We start from the raw sequence: 25,456 nt of genomic DNA on the forward strand, positions 1-25,456 counted from the left end.
GAGAAGAAACACCTCTTAGGGAAATGAAACTGTCGGTACTGTATTTCATCACATTATCATGTTATCGTACTGGCGAATAGTATATGTAGATAGCGAATAATTAATTAGTGTCTGTTAAATTATTAGTGTATGTGTTTGGGTGAAGTTATTGGTTTTTTTTGTTTGTTTTTTTGTGAGGAAGATCGGCCCTGTGCTAACATCTGCCAATCCTTCCTCTTTTTTTTGCTGAGGAAGACTGGCCCTGGGCTAACATCCATGCCCATCTTCCTCCACTTTATATGGGACACCGCCACAGCATGGCTTGCCAAGCGGTGTGTCGGTGCACGCCCAGGATCCGAACCGGCGAACCCTGGGCCGGGGCAGCAGAGCGCGCGCACTTAACAGCTTGCACCACCAGGCCAGCCCCTCTTTTTTTTTTTTCTTTAAAGGAGAGCAGAGGAGTGGGGCGGTGGCTGGGGAAGGAGACGGTGGGTGTAGGGAAGGTATCTTTTTTTCTTTTTTTTTTTTGGGAAGATTGGCCCTGTGCTAACATCTGTTGCCAGTCTTCCTCTTTTTTTCTTTTTTCTCCCCAAAGCCCCAGTACATAGTTGTGTATTATAGTTGTAGAGTTGTAGCTCTTCTGTGTGGGACGCTGCCTTAGCATGGCTTGATGAGTGGTGAGTAGGTCTGCGCCCAGGATTCGAACTGGCAAATCCTGGGCCGCTGAAGCGGAATGGGCAAACTTAATCACTATGCCACCGGGCCAGCCCCGTGAGGTTGCTGTTTTAAAGAGATTGAAGTATGTTTGAAATAGTCATTTGGGAGGTTGGAAAGGCAAGTATTTAAGCTCATGTGAGGTTGATAATTATGATATTTATAATGATACTAATCTGTCAATGGTCTCTGTTGCTTGTGTGTAGGCATGGAGAAAGAGGATGGTTGGGTTTATATATGAGTGTGCTTTTAACAGAGGGATGTAATAAAAAAATTCAAGGGTACAAGGAGATAGGGTAATAAAGTTCTAGAAAAATATATTGTAAAATGAAAGCTGGTTGCAGAGGGAAGTTAAAAGAGAAAAGACTAACTGTAATGAAGAAGTAGGGAGACACCAGTAAACTGAAAGCCTGTGATAATAGGCATAGTTTAAAGTTGGAAGAAAAGGAAATTGTGTTTAGAGTGGGTGCTTGATATACTGATTTTGGAGGTACAGCAGTTTGAGATGGTACTTTAATTTTGGTATGACTGACATGTAAGGGAGAGCACACGCTATTATTGGAGATCAGGGTCGATAAGAATGGAGGACATGATGCTGTGTATGCATTAGAATTAAATTTGCTTTCTTACTGCAGAAAATCTAAAATAACAATGGCCGAGTAAAGTAAGGATTTACTTTCTCATTTAAAAGAAAGTCTGATGTTGGCAGTACCCGGTGCTAGTGTGCCAATTCCATGAAGTCATCAGGGACCCAAGCTCTTTCCAATTTCACATCTACAAACCAGAACATGATTACCATTTCCAAGGTTGCCTTGTGGTCCACGATGTCTCCTAGAGTTTCAGTCATCCCATTTCTATTCTAGGCAGCAGGGAGGAGAGAAGGGAAAGAATCAGTAAGGTCTTTCCCCTGCTGTCATTCCTTCTTTTAAAGTGACTTCCAGAAGTCTCTCCCAACAATTTCTGGTTACACGATATTAGTCTTAGTTACATGACCATATTTTGCTTTGAGAAATACTGGGAAATGTAATGTTTTGGCTAGGTACATTACAACCCCCTAATAATGTAGGAGTCTTATAGTAAAAAAGATAGGAAGGGAGGATGTGGGTAGGCAGCTAGCAGTCTCTGCTTCAGGTATTGATTGTCCATGTAAACAGCAAAATTTTCAAGAGGATGGAAAAACAAGGAAGGACCCTGAGGTCCGTGGGCAATTAACAAGCATAACAATATCAGGTGGAAGAGAGCAGCATGAGCCCTAGAGCAGCGTGTTTAGAAGACATTGAGAGAATACGATAAGTGGCAATGAGATGCAAAGAGAAAACCAGTCATGCTTGCCAATCCTGAGATAGGAGGAATGTAAGAGAATTAAAAATCACTGCTTGAGAGGACTGCAAATAAAGTGATTTCTTCAAGTGACACCACTTGAAGACACCAGGTTTCTGGTAAGACGAAGAGGGAGAAGGAATCTGTGGCGATGTAGGGGAGTTTGCTGATTATGAAGCGGTAGTCCCAGGGCCTACCGTAGAAGGAACAGGGCAGTGTGGAAGAGGCGTGGGTAGGTTGGTGCAAGAAAATACAGTTTATAGTTGAGAGGAGTAAGGATGCAGTGAGCAGTGCTTCTTAACCTTTTGATCACCTATCCATATGATCTTAAAAAAAAAAGACAAATCTCTAATTATTATGTAAATTTATAAATTCCGTGTATGTATTGATGTCCTAGTACTATATGTAGTATTAAAAAAACTATATGTATTATAAAAGATAGATGAAACTTACAAAGAATTAGATAAAAATATCGGTAGAAATGCTACTGTTTTCTTCCCCACACTTCAGCCAGTTGTTTTGCCAATCCCTGGGAATGGATCTCAAAGGACGCAGCCTCAATATAGCTTAGGGTGGGGCTACTTTCAGGGGACATATGAGCAACCTAGCATGGAATTGATCCCTACTCTCTACTAAAAGCCTTCCTCTTAAAAAATAAGAGCAAGAACACTTAAAATTCTTCAGAAAATTTTGATGTTACAGTAAGACACACTAAGATTAAATTTGGAGGAAGAAAAAGCATGTTATCGGGTATGGATATTATCATGTGAGAAGATAACATTTGATTTGTGATCTCAGCAAAATCAAATAGCCAGGAAATATAAAAGTAAAAATATATTAAAGTAGGAACCACAAATCATTGGAGAAAGGAAAGATTATTTATTAAGTATATTTGAGGTAAGTGTCAATATTTGGGAAGGGTGGGGAAATGCAAGTTAGATTAAAGAGTTAAATTTGAAAAACCATAGGAAAAACTAGAAAAATCATATAAAAGTATCAAGTTCCCTGGAGATAAAAGAACTTTCCAAGCTTAGAATTGATAGGGGAAAAAAATCACGAATAATAGCTTTGAGTACATAAATATTTTAAGCCTCTGTGTTTTAAAACAACATTCAGAAATTGAAAAGTGGCGTAATATTTGCAGCCAATATGTTTATTTTCCTAAGGGCATTTCATGTGATGCCCTTTAAAAAAAGAAATGCAGCAAAAACACTGAAAGAAAAGACCTGAACTCACAAAGAGGAGACGTTGAGGAATTTAATCACAGTTTTAAGAAAAAAAGAGGTGACTAAAATAAGCACAGAGCGTGAACAGCTCAAAAGGTATGACTGGTTTAAAAAGGGGATGCTGTTCAACCATGCTTTAAAAGGTGTTGGTGGGGTGAGGGGGGAGATGGGTAAAACCTAATAGACAAATGGGTAAAGGATCTGGACATGTTGCTAAAGAAATATGACTGGTTAAGAAGAAAGAGAGAAAAAGATAGGAAATTTGGTCATATTTGTGATCAAAGCAATGGATATTTAAAATAAGTGCTTTTCTTGCTTCTCAAATTAGAATCTGTTTTTGGTTCAGAGTGATATCCAGTGCTGGCTAATGTGCAGGGAAATTGAAGGCACCAGGCTCTTTATACTGTGTGGCAGTGTAAATCTGTACAATACTTTTAGAATTCCATTTCGTTTTCTCTCGTTACTACTTAGGTGGATCAAACGCTTAAATTTGATATATGGAAATAAATACATTAATAAATTAAACTTCAAGCTCTCTAACATGAGATAGCCCTAAAAGCCTAAGCGTTAAAAAGTAGTTCCTTGGGCCGGCCCGGTGGCATAGTGGTTAAGTCCACGGGGTTCACAGGTTCGAATCCCAGACGTGGACCAGCACACCACTCATCAAGCCATGCAGTGGCGGCATCCCACATACGAAATGGAGGAGGATGGGCACAGATGTTAGCTCAGGGACAATCCTCAGCAAAAAAAAAGTAGTTCCTTCAGATTAAGCTATTAAAATTCAGAACACACACAGATCAAATAACTGTGTATTATGTGTATATTAATACATTTTTAAAGAAGATATGATTGAGTAGACATAATTGAATTGGAAATCCTGTGAGCAATTAACAGATACCAGCCATGTTACAAAGCTGTAGTAAATAAAGCAGTGATAGACCACTAAAGTGACGAAGCAAGATTGACAGTATACAGAATTGGGCCTTTTTATCCCAGGGAAATTTAATATATGATAATGAATGATAAAAGTGGCATTTAAATTTGTGGAGCAGAGTGAGCTATTCTTTCATTCACATATTTATCATTCAGAAAATGTTTATCGAAGGCCAAGCACTGGCCTAGATGCCAGAGATGCATAAACCAAATAGACTGAAATTGCCATCATCATGGAGTTTAAATTCGAGTTTGAGTAGAGACAGAGGATAAATAAATGAAGATGATTACGTGCTGAGGAGAAAAGCAAAACACAAACACAGAAGAGGGAGAGTGTTCACAAGATTCCATTTGGGAGGAGAAACGTTGTATCCCTCCTTCGTACTGCATAGAGAACTGCCACAAGGCAATTCATGAAAAAGCAAACAACCCAGGAGAAAATTGGGCAGGAGATTTTTTTGCTTTTCTTTTGGTAGCTATTCCTAATTCATAGAGGAAGATACAGAGCTATGCAGTAAATAGCTAAACCTTTTTAGTCGTGAAAATGCAAAATCAAACAGTGAGATACCACTTAGACTCCTGAGATTGTGATAGGAAGTTTGAGTCATACCAGATTTTGGTGAGTTTTGCATATGTTGCAGATATGACTGCATATTGGTAATCTGTTTTGGAGGACAGTTTAAGGGTAACTCCAAAGTGAAAAAGATACACACTGTGACACAGGACTTCCACTTGTCGCGATGTACCTCGGGGAACTCTTGTGTGGCAGTGCGACATGACTTGTAACAGTGACAGTTGTGTGGCAGTGCGACATGACTTGTAACAGTGACAATCTGAGCATTACCTAAATGTGCCTTAGTTGGAATGAAATGTCCATACTGTGGAGTACTGGAGCGCTAACACAGATCTCCAGAACATACTGTTGAATATAAGAGGTCAGTTACAAGCGGTATGTGTACACACCCGTGGTAACAAGTTACCACCAACCTGTTCACAGCTCTTATCACTGGGGAAACTGTTAGGATTGTGATGTCAGAGAGGTCTTTAGCTTTTGCCTTATCTCTAATGTTTTTATAAACTTTTTTTAAAGAGAGGGTATATTTGTTTTTATTTGTATACGTAAAAATGACTAACACAATTCTCCCTAATAGCCTCAGCTCAAGCTGCATTTCCCCCTGACTCAGCCCACATTGTGTGTTTTATCAGTATTACTTCTCTGGCAGTTGGCAAGTGCTCTTGTACATGTGGTGGCTTTTCTCAGGGCCCTGACTTACCAATTAAATTGCAGGTCCCTTTGACAGCTTAGGACCTAGTTCTTTTTTTTTTTTAAACAATGCCAAAAGAGAAGGCCTTACTTGGTAAAAATTTATCATCATCCTCATGGATCTCTGCATTCTTTGGGTAATATTTTTGTGTTCTTTGTATTTGTAAATAAGATTCATAGTAGATCACAGTTTTGTTTCTAAATACACTTAAATTTTAAATTATTTATTAGGTAAAACACATATTTTAAACATTCATTCGTGGAGAAAGATGAAAATGAAATTGTTCGAATCATCTTTTTCTTTTCTTTGTAGGTCGTTTATATGCGATGCAAACTGGAATGAAGATTGACAGTAAAACTCCTGAATGTCGTAAATTTTTATCAAAGCTGATGGATCAGTTAGAAGCTGTAAGTTAAACACTGATAATTTATTTTCTGATTAATGTTTAAAATACCATTCTGTTTCATTTGTGTATGTGTGTGTTGTCATTTTAGTTCTTCCCCTTGGCAGCAATCAGCAGTGTCATTATAGCTGAGGAAAAATTAGACAAAGCTTTTTTAGTTTTACATCATACTACTCAGGGAGTTGTAAGCATAAATTAAAGTAGGTTTCAGTGTCTTTGCATATACCATTATATCTTGTTCCATGTTATTGTAGATGGCCTTTGAGTCATCCTTTCATAAGTGACGAACCCTTTCTGACCTTCCTTCAGTCACATGGATGATTGATTTGGGAATTTTTTAAAAGCTCTTATAATATTGAAATGAGCTATTTATTTAGTGGAAGGGACAATGAAGGGAATGATATCAGTTGCGTATCGTCTCTTTGTCCCACTCTTGGTCCCAGAGCAAGATACTCTTCTGGTCCAAGCATTCTCCCCTGCTAGCAGAAGTGTGCTAGATGACTAGTGAGTCACCTTCTTGAACTGTGAGTTAAGTTTCCAGGTTATGTAGAGGCGCCAATCCAGGGAAAATGGAATGGGTTGGATTGGGTGTCAGTGCATCAGGAAGGCAGTGCTGGCCGAAGTAATTAGTAAGCAGGCCTCCACCCTGTGCCTCCCGGGCCCAGCCCTTCCGGTTTCTCTTTCAGCAGTGTCAAGGTCTGCTCCTCATTAACCCGTCTCCAAGGCTGTTATAGTAATAGCTGCAGCTTACTTTTTATTTGCTTATTTACTTATGTGACCTGCTCAAGAGAATTAGAAACCTAAGTATTTATTCGATCGTTTGCATTCTTTTGTTTAGAGAGACGAAATTTAGGCTTATTAACAATCAGAACATTTATACCAGTCAGCCCAGAGCTTTTATAAATGCGAGGAGTTATTCAGGTCGAAGCCGTGGCCAAGTGTTAAGCAGTCGTGGGCAGTAGTGTTCTCTCTAACTTGGTATGGGTGTCTGGCCTTCTGACCCCGAGCCCCTGTCGTCTGCTCCTAGAATCACCCCAGGGTTGCCCGCTGGCACCACTGATGGGAACTTAACTGCCCTTAACTGGGACTTCCACTTCTAACACTGCTTCTGTGGACACAGGGAGAATTTGAGTACCCTTCTTTGGAGGGTGGGTTGAGGGGGTGAGAGGAAGAACATGTCTCACACATAGCAGTAAATTTGTAAAATCCCATCTCTAATAGACATTTTATAGAGAGTTTACCTATGTTAATTTCACAGTATAACAGTAATAGCTAAAATAGTAATAACTTACGGATAAGACAAAACTCAAACTTCTTTGTAATATGCAAAGTGTAAAATCACATTTATTTTATAAAGGGACTCATCGGGAGTTTATCATCATCTAAATTAAATAACAAATAGACTAAGTTTATTGTATGGTGAGAGTATATCTGCCTGTGCTTTAATGTTTACATCATAGTTGGAAAGCTTTGAATATATTGTTTTTTTGCTGCCAGAGATTTTATATTGAAGACGAGATGAAGTGACATACTCCTACTAAATTTTTCTAGAATTAAATTTACCTCTAGAATGAAATCTAGAATTAAATTATTGACAGTTTGGATATAGTAAACTAGTGTTATATGTGGGACTTTTTTCTGCTTTTGTTCGGGATAAGCATAGCCAAAATGTCCTTAAATTCCAACATTAAATCTCTTCTGGACCTTGAATTATTTTGTTGTAATTATGAGAATATTTACTTTGCTGATTTTATGAAAAAATCCCAAGGCCTTTTTAATTTTTATTTATTTATTTATTTTTTGCTGAGGAAGAGTCAGCCTGAGCTAACATCTGTTGCCAGTCTTCCTCTTTTTGCTTGAGGAAGATTGGCCCTGAGCTAACATCTGTGCCGATCGTCCTCTGTTTTGTATGTGGGTTGCCGCCACAGCATCGCCGCTGACGAGTGGTATAGGTCCACACCCAGGAACTGAACCCAGGCTGCCAAAGTGGAGAGCACACCGAACTTAACCACTAAGCCACAGGGCCGGCCCCTGAGGCCTTTTTCAAATTTAATTTTTTACTTTATAACATCTTTGAAAAAAGCAATTTTTACACAGTAGTATGGTGCTCAGATCTAATATTCCAGAAGGTCATTTTATTCTAATATGACAACCTGAGTAAAATGTAGGAACTTTGTTGTTTATAAAATACTTTAAATTATTGTATGTGTAGTTAAGGGCTATACTGACTGGAAATTTACATGGTTGTAAATTGTGTTGTTTTGAGGTATATATTTGTCTAAATTTTTAAAACTTCCATAATCCTATTTAAGTTTGTTATCTTATACCTTACTTAAAATTAGATCTCTTTTTTTTTTATATAGTGTGCTCTGAGAGATACTATTTTACGATATAATGATCTTTCTAGTCTTATTATATTTGATAGAAGAAATTGAAGTGGGAATAAATTATAATTTTAAATTATATATGATGAGGAAAGAATTTCCTAATTTTATTTTTAGGATATCTGATAGTACACTGGATAATACATGACTTTGAAATGTTTATCTGATGCTTTACATAGATAGTTGAATGTATTATCTTTTTTATTCTTGGCTATTTTGATTTTTAGAGCTAAATTATACTTTCAGGTTATCATGAGTGTTTCTTCAAAATTTTGTAAACGTTGGACTTTGTGTTAAATACCTTGGGCTGAGGCAGAGCAATTTTCTTTTTGCAAGATTTCATTGATACATCTTTTACCGAGTGAAGGTAAAATAATTTACTTAAAATGATTATTAGGATTATTTGTACTTAAGCATACACTTCTCTGAGTCCAAAATCATAAGCTTTATATCTGATTTTATTTTAGCTTAAGAAACAGTTGGGTGATAATGAAGCTATTACTCAAGAAATAGTTGGTTCTGCCCATTTGGAGAATTATGCTTTGAAAATGTTTTTGTATGCAGATAATGAAGATCGTGCTGGGCGATTTCACAAGTAAGTAAAGAAAAGGGAAAATAAAAATTGTAAGTTTAGTTACTGTATAACAAGAACTATCCAGTGTTCTAGTGAACGCTTTCGGACTTCCCCATTAATGATTTATATTTTTCTTTTAATTACTTGTAAATCTCAGAATGATTTTGAATTACAAGAGTGATGCTTTCTTTTTAGAGATAACAGCTGAAAGAAGAATACTTCGGGCAGATCCACTTTCTCAGTAAATGTACCCTAATTAGCCATTTTTAACATTTAGTAAAATCTAAGAGTTGATTTTAGCCAAAAACAGCCTGGTTCAATGATGTTGGTTGTAAAAATTCCCACCTCCACCACATCAAATGATTTGTCATTATTAGAGTAATACATGAGTACAAAGAAATGCACGTGGCTTGATATGGATTCAGATAATACTGTAATTACATTTTCTAAAATCAAAACTAGACTATAAAACCTGGCTGTAGCATATTTACCTGTAACATGAGCATTGTTACTTTCTCCTAATAACAGATTACAAAAAGAGCTCCATTGTGTTCTTGAAATCTGATTTTATTTGAAACGTTAATTTCAGAGTGCTTTTATAAACACTGGAATTTTTTCTTACAGCTACATGACTAATTCTATGCCTTAATGTTTTTCATTTAAACTAGACCAGCTCTCTTTTCTCTTCCAGAAACATGATCAAGTCCTTCTATACGGCAAGTCTTTTAATAGATGTCATAACAGTGTTCGGAGAACTCACTGAGGAAGTGAGTGTTGCGTTCTTTATTGTCTTGTTAGCTGGAGATCCATGTGTTGCCGTTCACCAGTTTTGCTATTGCACTGTTTATTTAGAGCAGCATGTTCATCAGAAATGTAGTGTAAGCAAAAAATATAATTTTAAATTTTCTACTAGCCACATTTTAAAAAGTAAAAACAAAGGATGAAATTATTTTTACAAATATATTTTATTTTTTGTAGTAATTTCTTTAAATCCAGTGTGTATTTTACACTTCAGCAAATGGATAGCTACTGTACTGGGCAGCACAGGTTTAGAATTTGATTTTATTAAGTGTTTAAATATTACTAATCCTGTATGCTGTTAAATTTCTACACTGTTATTGGTAAACATACCAGAGACAGAGAGTTTTTAGGGCTGTTTTATTCCTGTTTCATTTCTAGTCAGAAATATTTATGATTTGTTTCTATTGTAAAATACATATAGAACTTGATATTTTATGAGGTACTTCATATCCATTTTATCAATTTGTCCCCTCCACTCTAAGATAAGTAGAGTGCATATTCATTTTATACATGAGCAAATGGAGGCTAAATGACCAACTTATTGCTGTGAGTTCAGTGTTGTTTTCACTGTAGCAGGCTTTACCATTGGCATGGAAAATTTGTTTTCTGATAGGAGAGATATTAATCTAGAAAGAGAAGGAGAGAAAGAGAGAGCTACAAATGAGACTGATAGAGGCATGTTGTATTAGTGATTTGAAATCTGTGAAGAACACTGCTTTCTGTAGTATGATTTTTTTCAAAATGATGAGCAGCTCATAGTAAAGTCCTGAACAAAATAAAGTACAATCTATCCAGAAGATATTTGCATTTTCATAAAACAATATATCAAAACTGTGCAAAGAATTCTTGATATGTAAAATGAAGTTAGGCTTGATGGTTAAAGCTGGGATTTTGTGTTGGCAGAGATGTGCAGGACATTTCAAACTTGTGCTGAACGAGGGACAGATTTTGATTGTGTGTTACTGTCATAGCATCAAGCCTCCCTGGCCCTTGCCCCCACAGCATTCCCCAGTCATTCAGACAACCAGAAACCACCCCCAGATATTTCCAGAACACCCTCTAGGGTGTGGGGCAATGCCCCTTTAGAGCCACTGCTGTCAAGTTTTCTTGAGTTACAGAAGTGTAAGAGAAAACTGAGGCCTGGAGTGTGAACACCTGACATGCTGCTCAGCGGATATCACCTTTTGTACTCTGAGGGCCGTGTGGATGCACTCTGCGGAGCTCCTTTTCTGCTCCCATCTCCTGTTATCACTGATCTGGATTTCTTTTCCTCTCTGTTTTACTAGTATGGGGCACTCAGCTAGATACTTGAGGATACAGAGGTGGTTTAAACGTAGCATTACGGAAAGCTTTAGATAGTTCAGGAGGGTTTTGGAGAGTACCAGGTGAGTGAAGAAGCATAGTGAGACCTCAGATTAGAGACATAAGTCATAAACCAGATCAGACAGATGCGAGAGGCCTGGAATCTTGACTTAGTGGGTTTTTGAATAAACACCTATGCTTTAGGTGCTTTGCGTGATGGGAATCTGTACAGTGAACTGGGGGTAAGGAAGAACTGCAAGTCATTTGGCAAAAGGACTAGTTAATGATTACTGTGAAATCTTGTACAAGGGGGGTTGTTTTGGATTTGAGGAAAAATAATATGTTCAGACTTCAATTTTAATATCTGAGATGCAGGTATGGCATTTAAAAATAAATCACCACAAGGCTCTTGCAAATACAAAGACAGAAGTCCACAAGATAAAGGTGACAGTTCAAGTTAGATTAGACAAACCCTCAGGTGAGAGGAGAGTTTGAAAAGGAGGGTGGTCAAGCAAATATCCTGGTAAACTCCTATATTTAAAATGCCAGAGGAAGAAGTGAATAAAGAAACATAGAGAGGTGGATAGGAATTCAAGATATCTGAGGAGAAGACCGTGATCGGGCAAAGTAGCAGAGCAGTTTGCCAGATACTTCCGGGAGGGCTCTCCGTGCCTCCCCTCCTTCTCTATACTTAAGGAAGCTGCTTTGCCCAGGTATCCCAGAAGCAGGCACACGGTCTTTGAAGTTATAACTGCCAACACTGGGGACCCCAGATAATAGGTACAGTAACAGATACAGGAGAAAGAACATGTCCAGAAGTCTTAGTCTTAATGAGTAATGGTGAGTAATGTAGGGGTTTTTTTGTAGTTTTTTTTCACTTAAGGGACGCAAATACCTCCACACACAATTCACATATGATTCATCTGAATTTCAGAAGAAAAATCTAGGTTTACATTTAGATATCCTTAACAAAGAACAGCTTCCTTAGTTATTTGAACATAGCAACCAGGGCAGGGACTCTAAATGGGGCAAATGAGAGGGCTTCCAAAGGAGTTAGGGGAGATTTGTTTAGAGACTGAGGATACTAAAGAATATATGAGTAAGAGTAAAAGGAATGTTTTCCCAAAACACTGGCACTCTTTTCTTTCCCTGTCTCAATACCCAGCCTGCTCCCTCAGCTCTTCTGCCTTGCACTGGCGCCAGACTGAAGTAGGAAACAGTATCTGTGTTGGTGGGTAAAGGACCCACATGGCTGGAGGGGTCTGAAATGGTACAGAGAGAAGAAATTAGGCATTCTGGGGCCAGTGTGGAAAGGAAGTCCCTGTAGTTATCTGATTGGGCTGAGTTTATTCTTTGGGCCTTCATGTAAATCATGCATATTAAAATTAGAAAATGTGTGTATACACAGTGTGTAATTATATGTAGGTGCCTTTCAGTAACTTACATCTGTTAGTTACAACATGCAAAGTTTGTATGTCCCGCAAAAGTTTACAAATTTCAAAATTTACAAATTACTTGATGCAATACTGATGTTTCTCATGTCCATTGCTATACAACGATCTTATCCTTGTATGACTGGTGAACTGATTTTCGACCATGAGGTAGGATTGACTAAATATATAAAGTCAGCCAACAGGGAAAGTAAAATACTGGCATGACTGTCCATATGCCATTAACATAATGTCCAGGCCAACCAGTTTGATCAGCTTAGCCTAGTTTCAAATTCTCTTTTCTCTTACTTTTTGTGTGTGTGTGTGTGTGAGGAAGCTTCACCCTGACCTAACATCTGTTGGCAGTCTTCCTCATTTTTTGCTTGAAGAAGACTAGCCCTCAGCTGACGTCTGTGCCAGTCTTCCTCCATTTTGTATATGGGATGCCTCCACAGCCTGGCTGATGAGTGGAACAGGTCCGCACCCAGGATCCAAACCCGCGAACCCGGGCCACCCGAAGCGAGCGTGAAAAACTTGAACCACTTGGCCACTTTTTTCAGTGTTTCTTTTGTTCCATCATTTTCCGTTTCTAGAAATGGTGTCTTCATTTTTATTACTGAGATCTAGGTTTTTCAAAATAATGGTTTGAAATATCAAATAATTTTAAATAATGCTCCACTGGGTGGAAGAGGGAGGAGTCCACTCTAGCTGTGACTTGACTAGCTCTTGGCACATCTACAAGCAAGGTAGTAATCGGCATCAGCCCTCTCTCAGGTCCTCCTTGTCTAAGCAAATCTCAGGCTTGTGCTTATTTACTTGTGATTTAAGCACTGTATGCCTAAAATAAAACAACTACTATAACATTTCTTATTTCATAATAACTATTAAAAAAATGAGATGTTTGAAAAACTGGGGGTATAAACTGGTTACTCAAAGCATTTAGCAGTTTTAACTCATTCCCTGTTTTCCACTTCTGCTTTAGTTTCACCCTGTACTTTGAAAACACTAGCAGAGACAAAGAGAGGAAACAGAAAGGTGGGAAAAAAATGTGTTTAAGAATTTCAAGTAAGCAGTTTTTTTAAAAAATATATACTCCTGTAGGTATATTTCAGTACTCACTATAACTTATTTGTTCATTTATAAAGGAAATGCAGCGGTGTTATTAACTGCATAATATTCTGTAGCTTTTTATCAAAGCTGAAACTTCAAAAATAATTGTTTTCCTGCACCCCAAAGAATGCTGTTTGAGAAACACTAAAATCTACAGTAACAGCAGAAAATGAGGAGGGGAAAGGCATTATAATTGTCTTGTAATTTTTATTTGTGTATTTTTAAATTATCTTTGAATTTTATCATCTTTATAATCAAGATGGTGGTTTTTAAATTATATTTTTTAAAGTTTAGAGGGTGTGCTGGTTTTTCCCTATCAGTTCTGAAAATTTATTCTAAAAGAAAAGAGATAGTGATTGTCAGAGCCGAACCCCACTAATCTCCAAACCAAGAAGTCATTTTACTGAGCTCGGTTTTTCTCCTGTAAGATGAGAAGGCTGGCTCAGCGGATCTCTGAGGCCCTCTGTGGCTCTGCCAGTCTGTGCTTGTATGTTCCAAGCGTGCGGAAGTGATAAGAAAAGGAGAATCAATAACAGTCTTGAAAAAGCAGACAAAAAAAGAAAAGGAGAAGAGAAGCAGAAATAGTTTTAGATTAGAAACTGCAAGAGGAGGGGTGAAAAACAAATTATATAAGTTATATAAATGATAGTGAGAAGTAAAACCACTGAAAATTATAGCAGAGAACAAATTTCTGGGAGGAATACAGAGAAGAAAAGTAGCATGGCGATATGGGGTGGTCGGTGTGGGAGTGAGCAAGCTGCACACCGCAGGCCTCCTGGGTGACATCTCTGCATAAAGATTTTGAGTCTTCTAATTATATTCTTTTTATTTAACATCCCAGCCTTCTTAAAAAGGCCACTGGTTCACAAGCTACGTTACTGCAATTTACCTAATTAATTTATTTTCCTTTCTGGGGCTGTTTTTCCCTGCAGCGTGTTCTCCTCTGTCATTGCTTTATTGAAGAACCGACAGGGACTTTTCACTTGTGCAAGTCCAGGCTCCGGCTTGTGCTGCTTCCTACCCATCCCATTTCAGGTTTGGCCGACCGGGCTACTTACCAGCCTCTCCGCTTCCACCGTGGGGAACTTCAGGTTTTTAGCCTGCTTTGCTTAAGTCTTAACTTCTCTTCGAGTCTTAGCTACATGATTCTAGCCCTTATATGAATTTCTCCATTCTCTCACTTCTTCTACCCTTCGAGTCTTAACTGTATGAATGTTACTCTATAGATGTATTGACTTAAGTTTAATATATTATATTTTGGAGTGAATTATACTGCAAGTCCTTGAAGAGGGAACTTTGTCTTATTCTCCTCATACATCTTCTTCAGCATTGTGTCAGTTTACACCCTCAGTAAAATCTCAAAGTAAAAACAGTGGCTGATTAGTTGATATTTCAAACATTGCTATAGGTTAGCTTTTCATTTTTCTAACTGAGATGGAGGTGATGTTCAGACTTGTTTACACAGAACTTCTTTCATAACTCTTCTAAAATGTAATAGATCTCATTTACTCGTAGCATTTTTCTTGGTCTATTCTCAGATATTTTTTCCTTTTTAATTTCACATCATTATTCATAGTTGTACAAAAATAAGTAAAACCTATATTTTCTTTTGTCTGAAGTGGTTTTTTTTAAATATTTTGTCTGCCACTACTCTGTTTATCAACTCTCCTATCTCTCTTTTAGTTATACATTAAATATGTTAAATACTCTTTGAACTGTGCCTTATATAATTCCATCTCAGTATTTAATTTGTTGTTATGTAAACTTGTAGCGTTCCTATAGCTGTCTTGAAATCAGTGTTCCAGTTTTAGATATAGAGTCACTGAGAATATATTAAAATTTTTTTTTTTTTTTTTTTTGAGGAAGATCAGCCCTGAGCTGACATCTGTGCTAATTCTCCTCGTTTTTGCTGAGGAAGACCGGCTCTGAGCTGACATCTATTGCCAATCCTCCTCTTTTTTCCCCCAAAGCCCCAGTAGATAGTTGTATGTCATAGCTGCACATTCTTCTAGTTGCTGCATGTGGGACGCGGCCTCAGCATGGCCAGAGAAGCAGTGCGTCGGTGCGTGCCCGGGATCCGAACCCCGGGCCGCCAGTAGCGGAGCGCGCACACTTAACCACTAACCCACGGGGCTGGCCCCAAATTTTTAATTTTGTATTTTAAAGCAAGAGATTTTCAAAACATAAATATTTTATTATCCTACTGTGGCATCTGTGTAATCTGTTTATGGCCAATATTATTGATAGGCTTCCTTTTATTGTATTTTAGATTTATTTCAGTTCTAGCAGTATATCATTTTGCCTTTTCTCCTTCATAGTCTTTGTTTTAGGTTTAATACTGCTAACCTAGGAAGAATATGAGAATTGCAGGTAAAAGATAATAACACTGTTCTTGTCTACGCAGTTCCTGCTTATTTAGGGGAATCAGTTGACTAAGGTATGTTTCCTGCCCTCACAGAGCTTGTGTCAAACTGGGAAGGAGAAGCAGAATAACTCACCGTGAGGATATATGGTGTAGTAATGATGAAATACAGGGAGGGGATGATCCACTCCTGCCATTTGCCCGACACTGTGCTTAGACACTAGATGTATCTCATTTCACCTGTCACAACTCTGAATTACAGGGCGAAAACTGAGAGTCAGAAAAATATAAGCACCTACAGATTCTGTGGCCTGGAACAGTATTCTCAAACTCTATGATAGAGGTCCAGCCTTTATTTTACTTGTTTATTTCCATTCCGTTGCAAACTGATTGTTTTTTAAAATACAAGTAATAATTGAATAACTAGAAAAATGAAACTTAAAAAAGGCATATAAAATACAAACATGATTTACTCTAAGTTTCCTAAATGCTCTCATTTTCTGTGCTGTCTTGTCACAAACTGGTAAACAGTTTGCAGACCAGCCCCGAGGGAATCCTGTTTGTATCCCAGTATGGCACTCTGTGCTTAAGAAACAGGGCTGTAACATTACTGGAATGATTATGTACATAAATAGCTGGCTGCGAAGGAGATAGTGTGTTTAAGGTATCAGCTTGCACTGGAAGGTTCTGAGCTAAGCAACATCTTAACTGCCAGCCTAGAAAACCATGGTAGGGCAGGAGAAACTCATCTAATTACAAAAGCATATGTTCTGTACATACACCTTCCCTTAGGTTTTCACATTCCTACTGTACACTGAAGGCTCATTCTTAGCAATTATAATAATAAACAGAAAAATATGAGAGTAGTATTGTCTCTCTTACTAGAGTAGAAATTCTGTGTATCTTGTATTCACTTTTGTATAATAATTGCCATGAACAGTGTCTTACACCTAATATTCAATTAACTATGAATGAATGGAGTATTTTTGCATGCAGTGTTAGTATAATGTGTTTAAGAATATTACAGGCATTGGTCTCAAAATTCCATATGACACTTGATAACTGTGTGACTTGGCGTAAATTATTTGACTTATGTAAGCCTGTTCCCACATCTGTAAGATAAAGAAAACTGTAATACCTGCTTCATCAAGTTGACCTGGATTTCAAATGAAAATGCATGTAAAGCCTTTAGCAAAGTACCTAGCATATAGTAAATGCTTAAAAAAGCATTAGTTCTTGTTTTTATTAGTTGATGTATAATGTTCTAGTGTACTATATTTAGAGAGGGTATCAGCAGTACATGAAAATTTTAGTGGAAGCTATCCTAAACTGCTTAGTGTCATATATTACGATGAATTAGTTCAGAAAGAGATAGGCATTGTGTATTATTACTGCTATATTTGGAGGTCCAACATGTGTAATTGGAGTCCCAAAAAAGAGAGTAGAAAGAAAATGTAGACAAAAAGATATTTAAAGAAATATGACCATTGATTTCCATTGGGTGAAAAAACAGTTATGGATCCAAGAAGCTCAGTGAACCCCAAGTGAAATAAATACAAAGAGAACCACACCTGAGAACATATAGTCAAACCAGTGAGGTTCAGTGGTGGAAGAGAAAAATCTTGAAAGAGCAATCTTGGGAAACAGCACATTACACACAAGTGCTTTGAAGGATGGGCGACTGCTCATTTTTTAAAAAAGTGGTGGCAAGAGAATAATGAAATTAACATATTTAAAGTACCGAAAGAAAAAAACCAACAAGCAAAAAAACCCTGTCCACTCAGAATTCTATATAGAACAGAGCTATCCTTCAAAAAATGAAGGTAAAATAAAAGACATTTTCAGGCAAATTAATTCATTGCTAGCAAATCTGCACTAAAGATTTAAAGAACTAAATATCAGGCTGAAGGAAAATGGTACTAGATGGCAACTTGGATTTATAGGAGAGCATAAAGTGTAAACATAGTATGTAGGTAAATATATAAAAATATTTTTTTTCTTTTCATTTCTTTAAAAGATATGTGACTATTTAAGTAAAAATTATTAAAGCTATACATTTATGATTTGGTAAACCCAAAAGAAGGCAGAGAAAAGGAAGAGAGAGAAACAAAAACAGGCCTAATATAAAACAAATTTTAGGCCTAAATATAGCTGTATCGATACATACTATAAATGTAAATGCATTAACACTACAATTTAAAAGAAATTTTCAAACTAGATAAAAAGGCAAGCCATAGCTTTATGTTGTTTACAAGAGATTCCTTTTAAATACAGAGATACAGATATTTTGAAAATGAAAAGATAGAAAAGAATATTTAATGCAAATACTAAATAAGCAAAGTCCCAAGTGGCTATATTAATATTAGACAAAGTAAACTTTAAGAAGATGTGTTACTAGAGGTAAAATGGGACATTTTCTAATGATAAAGGGTTCACTTCATCAAGAAAATATTACAGTTGTAAATGTCTGTGCACCTAATAACAGAATTTTAAACTATATAAAACAAAAATTGATAGAAATAAAAGAAAAATATAGAAAAATTCTTAATCATAGTTGGAGATTTTTAACACCCCCTTTTCAGTCATCAGTAGAATAAGTAGTTTAAAAACAGTAAAATTGACTACAGTGAATAAAGATTGGTCGCATCAGATATTGGCTAGAATGTGGAAAAACAAGAGCTTTCATACATTGCTTGTTGAAAATGTTAGATGTTATAACCACTTTGGCAAAGGAGTTGGCAGATTTTTATAAAGGTACACTTACACGTACCCTTTATGCAGCAGTTCCTCCTTGGTGTTTATCCAAGAGAAATGAAAACGTACGACCAGAAAAAGACTTGTTCAAGAGTGCTCATAGGAACTTTATTCATAATAACCCAAAGCTGGAAACAACCCAGATGTCCCCCAACAGAGGAATTGATAAATAAATTGTGCTGTTACTAGGATACAAACAGAGGCTACTGATATGCCCTACAAATGGATGAATTTTCTAGATGTTAAGCTGAGCAAAAGAAAATTCAAAAGGATACAGACTGTGATTCCCTTCATACAAAGAACTACAATAGGCAAATTTATTCTAGTGAAAAAAATTAGGATTTTTTTGTGTGTGTGGCAAGGGAAAATTGATCTGGAAAGGGATATAAAAGAACTTTCTAGGGAACTAGAAATGATATATTTTGATAGGAGTATGTTTTACACAGGTATGTCTATTTTTTAGAAGTCGTCAAATTGTACACTTAAGATTTATGCATCTTAAGGTGTATCAATTTTACTGCAAAAAAATAGTTGAATATTGAACTATTGTTTGTAGGTTTGGTTTCTCGTGATGGTATTGGGTTGGCAATTCTAAAACTGCTTACTCTGTATTATAGAATTGAGCAAACGAGTAAATACATTGAGGGAGCCAAGTTTCTCGCTTCTAGGGAAAGAAGTTACAACAGGAGATGGGAGACTAGATTGTATTGTGGTGTTGGATTGGAATTGGAGATGTGTGTATTAATTCATGCTTTTAAACATATAGAGAAATGGAGCAAAAGAGATATGTGTATATAGATAGTATATATGTGTACTGTAAATGTTTTATATACAATATATGCATATATTTGTGTATATACAGCATATATACATAGACGTGCATATACATGCACATAAAACATGTTTCCCATATCTCTGTATTGAAATGACCTAGAAGCTATGATGTGCCAATAGCAGTGAGCACCCCTAGTGCCTGATTTTGGGTTCTGAATACCATTCATCTATAAAAGGAACCAAGACTCTTGTAGAAAGGACTGAATCTAGAGCTGGATCAGGGAACGTTCTAGATGAAGCTGGACCTTCTTCTGCCAGAATGTAAAAAAGTTGTTCACGTAATCATGGGGACGTATCAAAAGGATCCAGAAGCCAACTTGAAAGGGTTCCCGCTGTCGAAGTCAGGGCCAATTTGAGCATCAAAATAAGAATGATATTAATAGACGATAACCCATTGAATAAAAAAGAATCCATGAGTCTGTAATGAAACATACAATGAAATAAATAAATGAAGGAATAAGGGAAGAACAGAGAGGGCTCTTGACAGTAGAATTCTAACTAATATAGAAATAACGAACGATGGGGTTAGAAATCATTAATGGGGTTTAAAACTAGTGGGTTGAAAGTTTGATGAAGAGCAGGATGTTTGCATTAGTCCTTAAATATCTCCCCTCAAATTGCTTATTAATTTTAAAGGGGAAAATAGAAGTCTATAATGGAGAAACGTCTGACACCACTTGAACCAAGTCATCAAACCTAACAAAGCCAGTATTGAGACCAACCAATATCATGTGCCTCCTAATAAAATGAAGCGAGAAAGACAAACATCTCTTCACTGCTAATCCTGCTAAAAATGCATAACCTGCACCTCATTGTGAGGAAACATCAAACAAATCCAAATTGTTAGACTTTCACAACTAGGCTGGTAGTTTTTTAAATGTCAAGGTCAAGAGACAAAAGGCTGTTCTGGATTAAAGACTAAAAAGATATGACAGCTAAATAACACATGCTTCTTAATTAGATAGACAGAAGAGGAGTAACTCCCGAGGACATTACTGGGACAGTTGACAGACTTGATTGGGACTGTGGATCAGACAGTATTCTTGTCTGTGTTAAATTCCCTGATTTTAATAATCATTGGGTATGAGATTGTCCTTGATCTTGGGAAATGCATAACGAAAGGGTAAAGGGGCACAGTAACTTCCAGCTTACTCTTAAATGGTACAGGAAAAAAATGCATATATATAAACAAACAGATTGCTTATTAATAATTCATAGTAAGTAATATATGCATATAAATAGACTGAAAAAACAAAGAAAAATGTAAACAGTAGGGGAATCTGAGTGAAAAGTTTAGGGGAGTATCTTGTACTATGCTTAAAACTTTTCTCGAAGCTTGATGAAATTATATAAAATAAAAAATTATTTTGCAAAACTATATGTATTTTTTTTCCAGAAGGTAGCATTGGTTCCTTTTCTAACAACAGTGGATTAACTATTAAACAGTTAGTGTCCATAGCTTTGGAAATCTTTTGGCTAATTGGAATGTACATTCCAAATATTATTATAAAAATGGAGTAGTTAAATTTAAGTATGATACTTATGATTTTTTGGTACAGTTTTATTCTCATTTTTAAAACTTGTTTTATAAAATTCTAGCTTTGAAAAATATAAAAGTATAAAAATGTTGAATAAATCTCCATCAGGAAATACATATAATTTGTGCTTACAAATACTTCAGTATTTGAGTCATTGTGATAATAAATTTGTTGAATATGTGTTTTTCAAGCATTTCTCGTTGCATTATGTCCAGTGTTCCTGGGAGTTATGTAGACCCCATGTGGTTTGTATAATATACTTGGGAGAATTGAGGAACTAAGAGAATGTATGTGTTATCCATATGTTACCACCAAGTTAAGAGATGATTAATCTTTTATATCACTAACTACTTTGAAATGTTGTGAAAGCTGTGGATTCTCTCCCATTCATATGTGTATTGCATTCTTTGTATGTAATCGGGAGTTCACTGACACCCTCAACCTTATCCGCTGACCTTTCCCTGCAAGCCTAGGTCAAACTGTGTACTCAAGTTTAGTATTCACGTTTGTTCATCAGCAAAAAATGTTTTACTCCAGTTCACTGTTTTTTGTAGTGTGCTTCCAGGACAACCAGCGTCAGAATCATTTGGGGGACTTGATAAAAAGAAGTGGATTCCAGATCTACTATCCAGTTATTCGTTCACCAAATATTTGTTAAGCTCTACTGTATACCAAGCCTGGTTCTAGACGCTAGTAATACAGCAATGGATAAAATCCCTGCCCTCGTGGGAATCACATTTCTTTGGTGGAGACAGGCAGTGAACAAATTAATAAATAAAAGGTATAGTGTGTCAGATGATAAGTGTCAGGGGGAAACTCAAGGTAAGGATAGGAAGTCAATTTAAATAAGGTGGTTGGGGGAGGCCTCACTGAGAAGGCAGCATTTTAGTAAAGCCTTGAAGAAGATAAGAGAATGAATCATACAGATGTTCCAGGGAGAGGCAAGAGAAAGTACAAAGGTTTTGAGACAGTAAATGTTACCTGTGCAAGTTCAAGAAATAGCGAGGAAGACAGTGTCACTGGATCTGGAGTGAGGAGAAGGATATGAATTGAGGGTGGGAAGGGGAGTTCAAACAGAGTTGATAGGATTTGATTGCTATTCTAAAAGTATTACTCCTTTCATTGTAATAGATAAGGGTGGAAATAGGGAGACCCAATAGTATATTATCAAACAATCAAAAGGAGAGGTAATGCTGGCTCAGACCAAAATTTGCAGTAGAAGACGTGGCGAGAAGTACTTACACTCTGGATATGTTTTGAGTGTAGAGCTAACAGAATTTAACAGATTCATTGGTAGAGTGTTAGAGAAATAGAGGACTCAAAAATGACTCCAAGGGTTTGGGCTTGAACAGTTGCAAGAATGGAGTTGCCATTTACTGACGTGGGGGAAAAAATTTAGTGGGGGAAGACCACAAGTTGGTGCATACAGACCACCTGGGATCTTGTTTTAGTGCAGGTTTTGATTCACTAAGTCGGGGATGGGCTTGAAGATTCTGTGTGTCTAGCAAGCTCCCAGCTGATGCCAATACCACTGGTCCATGAGTATCATAAAGGTCAATTGAACATATAAACTAAACCTCACTAGCCCATCCCAAATTCTAACAGGTTTATTCCTGTATTTTTAAAGCAAATTTTTGGCTTATTTTATAACATGTAGCATAAATTTTAAGGCAGGGAAGAAGAAGCAGCAAATAGGTTCCTCACTGATGTTTTCATTTCTCCTGACAATATCTCCATGAGTTATTATTTTCCCCTTTTTGGAATTGAGGTAACTGGGATCCAGAGCTGGTAAATAGCATACTACAGGTTAAAAGGTCAAATTTGCTAGCTATCTGTCTAGTGTTTGTTTGTTTGCTTTAACCACTAATCATCTTAGTTTTCCTTTTGTTTTCATAGATTTATACAGATAGGTCTTTTTCTCTTTGGTGAAAATAGTTGTTATCTTTTCTATTTAATTTTAGATTCCATTCAGCCTAATCCTCTCCTGTGCATAAGGGTTGCAAGTTTTGCTGGAAGGACACTCCCATATTTCCAATGCAGACCTTTTCTGAGATACAAAACCATGAAAGAGAGCTAGGCGTGTGTTTAGAGGAAGATAGGTTTTCATGAAGTCTGTCAAGCCCTAGACAATTGGTAGAATCCAGTGGTAAGATGGGGAGGTTGTCAGACTCTTTCAGAGCTGTACCATGCAAATATGGGTTTTATCTCAGAAGTATGATATAGGTCATCATAAATTTATATTTTTATTTGACTTCTTTACTGCAGTCTAATAGTGACATAAAAATATTTCTTTTAGAATGTGAAACACAGGAAGTATGCAAGGTGGAAGGCAACATATATCCATAATTGTTTGAAAAATGGAGAGACTCCTCAAGCAGGGCCTGTTGGAATTGAAGAAGATAATGGTACGTATTTATTTATCTAAGTGAAATGATTTAGTAAAATCATAATTGTTTAGTATATTATCATTCAAACTTTCCGGAAGCAACCATACAATTTTCTTTCCCTCATCAGGTCCAGAATTCATGTAAGTTAGATATAAAGTCATAAACTTAGTGACAGTGGGAGATTAAGGCCAAACTGCTCTAATATCTGTCTTTGTCAACAGAATGGCTTGGTATCTCCTGCCTCTTATCAGATTTCATTCCTACATGGAACAGGCAATCCATTTATAATTTATAAAATATTTCCAAACCACAAAGAACATATCTATTCTTCATTCTTTTTTTTATTTATGTGAGTATTTGGGGGAAAAGGCAATGCTCTAAGGGACAGAAATCACGTCAGTGAGTGCCTACAGTGAGGGGAGGGGATTTACTATAAAGAAACATGGCAAAAGGTTTTGGGATGACAGAAGATTTCGTATTGTGGCTTTAGTCATGGTTACACAGGGTATAAGTTTGTCAAAACTGCATACCGAAGAAGTATAAATTTTACCACGTATAAATTACCTCAATAAACCTGCCTTTAAAAGACCAAAAACAAAAAAGAAAAGAGTAAGTGGGGACAACAGGAAAACCTTTGTGATTTATTTATTTATTTATTCAGAGGACTAATTAGATTTTATAATGCCATTCAGTGAGAAAGGCATACTGCAGTGTTACATATGAATGCTATGTGTAGATTGTTACGGTTCATCTTCTAGAGAGGCAAGCTTTCATGCAGCATTTCCAGTTAACTTTTTGCTATCTATTCCTGAAGGACATTTCATGATATGTCCTTGTCTAATCTTTAAACAGGCTTTTTCACGTAGAATGCTTCTTATAGTTATTTTATATAATAAATGTCTTGTGTTCGTGTAGTGCCTTAAAGCTTGCAAATCATTTTCACATATCTCATACCCTCAAAAGTCTCTAAGAGATAGTTTGTGTTATTCCTGTTTCACAAAGGAGGAAATTGAGGTTCCACATGGGTTTTAGCCACAGAACCACAAGGGAGGAGAACTAGAATTTGAGTCTTGGCCTTCTTACTCCAAGTCATGTGTTTTTTACACTAACACTACAGCATGAATAATGTAATATTAAGTTGTTATTGTTTAAAATTGACTATTCTAAACATGGTTAAGTTTTGGGTTATTCCATCATGACAGTGGAATGGGATTTTTTTGTGTGTGTGTGTGAGGAATATTGGCCCTGAGCTAATATCTGTTGCCAGTCCTCTTTTTGCTTGAGGAAGATTGTCATTGAGCTAACATCTGTGCCAGTCTTCCTCTACTTTTTAAATATGGGACACCACAGCGGCATGGCTTGATGAGCGGTGCGTCGGTCCACACCTGGGATCCAAATCCGTGAACCCCGGGCTGCCGATGTGGAGCGTGCCAACTTTACTACTACTGTGCCAGCAGGCCAGCTCCAGAAATGGGATTTTTTTTTAAGTATATTGCCATAACACTATTTCTTACTTTTTCATTTAATATTTTAGAATGTTTTACCTACTTCCTTCCCTGCTGTAATACTGATCATAATTAGGAATGTTTTACGTCTCTCCTGCTGTTTACAAGTGTCCACAAAAAAAGATCCAAGATCCTTAGCCTACCAAGCAAGACTCACCACAGTCTGGCACTGACCTACTTTACCAATTTTATTTCCTATTCCTGTCTCTGTTGTCTTAGTCTGCTCAGGCTGCCATAGCAAAATACCATAGACTGAGTCGCTTGCACAATAGATGTTCATTTTCTCACAGTTCTAGAAACTGGAAAGTCCAGGATCAAGGTTCGGCAGGGTTGGGTAGCTGTTGAGAGCCCGCTTCCTGGCTTTCAGACAGCCACCTTCTTTCTCTGTATTCTCACATGGCAGAGAGAGAGAGGTCTTTTCCTCTTCTTATCAGGTCACAGTCCTATCAGATTGGGCCTCCACCCTTATGACCTCATTTAACCTTAGTTACCATCTAAAGACCCGATCTCCAAATGCAGTCACATTGGGGATTAGGGTTCATCGTATGAATTTTGAGGGAACACAGTTCAGTCCATAGCACCTTTATAGAGAAGCTGTAGAAGCAGCAGCAGCATAGAAGTTAAGAGCCAGAGAG

General features: G+C 36.9%; 1 protein-coding gene across 2 annotated transcripts in view; it reads left to right on the top strand.

The window, feature by feature from the left end:
- Positions 1 to 25,456, top strand: part of VTA1 (vesicle trafficking 1) — a 63,140-nt gene that overhangs the window by 16,675 nt on the left and 21,009 nt on the right. Inside the window, exons 2-5 of one of the 2 annotated variants that reach the window (XM_058534176.1) lie at positions 5,750 to 5,844; positions 8,692 to 8,819; positions 9,490 to 9,571; positions 23,226 to 23,334. In XM_058534176.1, coding sequence (XP_058390159.1) covers positions 5,750 to 5,844; positions 8,692 to 8,819; positions 9,490 to 9,571; positions 23,226 to 23,334 — 414 coding nt within the window. The remainder of the gene's footprint in view (positions 1 to 5,749; positions 5,845 to 8,691; positions 8,820 to 9,489; positions 9,572 to 23,225; positions 23,335 to 25,456) is intronic. The other variant, XM_058534178.1, reaches the window with a different exon arrangement.

This window comes from Diceros bicornis, chromosome 39 (assembly GCF_020826845.1).
Source record: "Diceros bicornis minor isolate mBicDic1 chromosome 39, mDicBic1.mat.cur, whole genome shotgun sequence".
Lineage (NCBI taxonomy): Eukaryota > Metazoa > Chordata > Mammalia > Perissodactyla > Rhinocerotidae > Diceros > Diceros bicornis.